The sequence below is a fragment of the Coregonus lavaretus genome (genome assembly GCF_964263955.1).
Source record: "Coregonus lavaretus genome assembly, chromosome: 2".
Taxonomy (NCBI): domain Eukaryota; kingdom Metazoa; phylum Chordata; class Actinopteri; order Salmoniformes; family Salmonidae; genus Coregonus; species Coregonus lavaretus.
Window position 1 is genome coordinate 60,866,100 of NC_139989.1, and position 3,883 is coordinate 60,869,982.

The window sequence follows — 3,883 nt, forward strand, 5'->3', positions numbered from 1 at the left end:
TAAGTAACTTAATTGAGCTACACAATCAGTTTTCGATACTTTAGGATGATTTCTGGGTAAGGAAACCAGTATATCATTTTGTAATTTAGGTGAAATATCCCTTAAAATATTTAATGAAATGCATTAATGGGAGTTTGTTTGTTTGAGATTTTTTGTGCTATCAAGAAAAACAAAAAGACTGCAATAAAAGGTATAAATAAAAGGTATAAATAAAAGGGTATACTATTATTGGAGAACATAATGCCTTTGAGGTTAAAGGGATACTGAGAGATTCTGGCAAGTAAGCCGTATTTCTACTTACCCAGAGTCAGATGAACTTGTGGATACCATTGTTATGTCTCTGCTCTGCACGCAGAGACATAACAATGGTATCCACGAGTTCATCTGACCCTGGGTACGTAGAAAAACAACCTAATTGCCAGAATCTACCTGTATCCCTTTAAAGATTGACTTTATGGAAATATTTAGAGGAGAATGCTATTAGTGGTAGATGCAGGATAATAATTTATCTTCATAAAGGCAAAATAGCTTAATGACTTCACAGAGCTCAGGGTTATAGTTAATGACCCAATACAATTGTTCTCAATACAGGGACAGAGGAGTTGGATGTACTGTAGACTGACAGTGTTTAAGAATTCAGTCGCTTATGAATTGGCACCTTTATTGTGATATAATGGCACCTGTTAGCTGACTAATCAGTAATATAGTCATCAGGTTAGCTCAATCATTTAAAGTATGATGAACACACTGTAGGTGTGAAGAAAATAAGAAGTGTTGAGTATTTAACGAAAGGCAGAGTTAGCTGTTTTGAAGCTGTAGCTTGTAAGTAAAACAAAAAGTGGTATGTAAAAACAAAAAAAGCTACAACGTAAATATTCAAATGATACTTGACACAGAAACACAGGTTTTTGTGAACTTCTCAGTTCAGTGTGTCATCCACCTCAAGTAATCTTCATTTGAGCAGTGTTTTAAATAGACATGCACATTGTCCCCTGTTTTCCATTACCTGTCTAAATGAGGTCCTTTCCTGGTAAGAAGAAAGAATGATCTCTTTCACAGCCTAAATCCTAGTTTAATATTTATACATGTGTTCTGATAATGCCCAGATATAGATCAAAGAGTGAAAGGATCAATACTTGGACTAGGTGAGGAATATATGGCCTATTTCCTTGGTTACTGTTGATCAGTGAGGTATAATATAATCAGCACTAGGTCAGTAAGATGGCATGGTGGAACTCTACCAGGAAAGGTTGTATAAGGCTTTTTTTTACTAGAAAACTCTCTTCAATGTTTACATGGAGAGTTGCTAGATCAAGTTTGAGGGCACAATGAAAAAGGCTCCAGTTTTTCGAAGAAGGCCGTCTAGAGAAACCTGCAATGAAGGAAAGTACAACTCAAAGGACGTTCAACTTTTGTTGCCAATGGGAATAGGCAATGCATGTGTTATGGTTGTATAGCATGTTAGGACAAATGAATCAAACTTTATGGACGACTAGTGAAGCACACACAAAGGAAAACCCAGAAGGTTCTCTCCTCTTGGCTGTCACGGTTACAGTAATCACATTGCACATGTGTTTTCACAAAGGCATGCTAATTTCTCAACATCTGATTTTGCCTTTCATTTTGACTAATCCTGTCTTCATTACCGTAAATTGATGGAAAGTATTTCTAATAATTAATGAATGTGAATATAATTTGGACCATCATCAAATCAAATCAAATGTATTGGTCACATACACATGGTTAGCAGATGTTATTGCGACTGTAGTGAAATGCTTGTGCTTCTAGTTCCGACAGTACAGCAATGTCTAGCAAGTAATATCTAACAGTTCCACAACAAATACCTAATACACACAAATCTAAGTAAAGAAATGGAATAAGAATTTATAAATATATGGATGAGCAATGTCATTGTCAGAGCGGCATAGGCTAAGATGCAATAGATAGTATAGAATACAGTATATACATATGAGATGGGTAATGCAAGATATGTAAACATTATTAAGTTGTGGTCCTCCCCATCTGTGATAGCATAGCTTTTTACTGTAACTGGGTTTTTTTCAGCTGTGTTCCCTCTAGCAAATCACAGTTCTCGTAAATAATCAGCCAACAAGATAATAATGTGTTTTCACAGCATGGGCCTGACATTGTCACGGTCATTCAGGTGCTGATGGCCTCAGGCAAGGTGTGACCTAGCCTGTTTACTCAAACATGGAGGGTTCTCTTCAACACAGAGGAACCTGATGACGTTAAGCTGGCTTGTAATAGAGATGGTCGCTCACCAATAAAATCCTTTCCTAACCTAAACCCTTGTAAAAAGAGGCTAAACTAGATCTAATTAAAATGGTTTACTTTACGTGCACTTCTGCCTATAGGACTATGTATCTTTTTTCTTTTACTAGACACACTAACCTCACAAATATATATTTTTCAGGGGGAGGAACGGCACAGCAGCCCTTGTCAAAATAAGTCCAGGCATTGACCAGCAGCAGTGTATCATTGATACCCACCACCTCACGACACACACCATGGGCAGAGGAAATCTCGGCCGGGGGGAGGGGAAGAAGAGGCTCAGCTACATGCTGAAGGACGGTAGCTGCCCCGTGGTGTTCCACCAGTCCCCGGGCCAGTGGAGCTTCTTCCTGGCCGACATCTTCACCACGCTAGTGGAGCTCCGCTGGAGGGTCATGCTCCTCATCTTCTGCCTCTCCTACATCCTCTCCTGGCTCTTCTTTGGCCTCCTCTACTTCCTGATTGCCTACGTCCACAAAGACCTGGAGGACCACGACACAGCACCGTGTGTGGCGAACGTCCGCAGTTTCACCTCCGCCTTCCTCTACTCCATGTCGACCCAGGCGACTATCGGATACGGCTTCCGGGTGATGACGGAGAACTGCATGGTGGCCATCGTGGTGGTGACAATCCAATCCCTGATGAGCTGCTTCATCGACACAGTCGTCATCGGCATCACCGTGGCCAAAATGGCGTGCGCGAGCAAGAGGGCACAGACGGTGGGCTTCAGCAGCTGCGCCGTGGTCAACGTGCGCGATGGTGCCCTGTGCCTTGTGTGGCGCATCGCCGACTTCCGCAGGAACCACATCCTGGACGGTACCGCCCGGGCACAGCTGGTCCGCCCCACGAAACACCCCTCTGGGATGATCTCTGTGACCTACCAGGACCTAGACATCCAGAGTAGACACCTCATCCTGGCCACCCCGGCCAGCATTGTTCACAAGCTGGAGCCTGGGAGCCCCCTCTACAGCCTGGGACCAGACAGCCTGAGGGAGGAGGACTTTGACCTGGTGGTCTCCTTCACCTACACTGGGGACTCCACAGGCATCCTGCACCAGACACGTACCTCTTACACACCAGCGGACATCCGCTGGGGCCAGCGCTTCCAGGACATGGTACAGGTGGGGAGGAGGCACTACAAGGTAGACTATGCCCTGTTCCATCAGACCACCTGGGTGCAGACGCCCATGGTCAGCGCCCAGGAGGGTGACAGGGGGAGACCGCCAACCACAGAGTCTATCGTCCAATCGCAGAAGCCGTTTGTGAGATTGAGCAGGAAATTCCAGAGGTCCTTGGCTGATGTCAGTGAGGAGGTGGTTCAGGAGGCGTGGCTCTGATGACGCTGTGATAATCCCCAAACAACAGAGACAGATAACTACATTGGGTAGAACAAGTATTTGATACACTGACGATTTTGCAGGTTTTCCTACTTACAAAGCATGTAGAGGTTTGTAATTTTTATCATAGGTACACTTCAACTGTGAGAGACAGAATCTAAAACAAAAATCCAGAAAATCACATTGTATGATTTTTAAGTAATTAATTTCCATTTTATTGCATGACATAAGTATTTGATCACCTACCAACCAGT

General features: G+C 43.3%; 1 protein-coding gene across 1 annotated transcript; it reads left to right on the top strand.

Annotated features, from left to right (window-relative positions):
* Positions 1-365: 365 nt before the first annotated feature.
* LOC311139932 (inward rectifier potassium channel 16-like) lies at positions 366-3,629 on the top strand (the record flags this gene model as incomplete). The annotated part of the gene is made up of 2 exons (XM_084174930.1): positions 366-394; positions 2,435-3,629. 2 exons carry the CDS (start codon positions 366-368, stop codon positions 3,627-3,629), a joined length of 1,224 nt encoding a protein of 407 aa, XP_084031056.1.
* Positions 3,630-3,883: the final 254 nt, after the last annotated feature.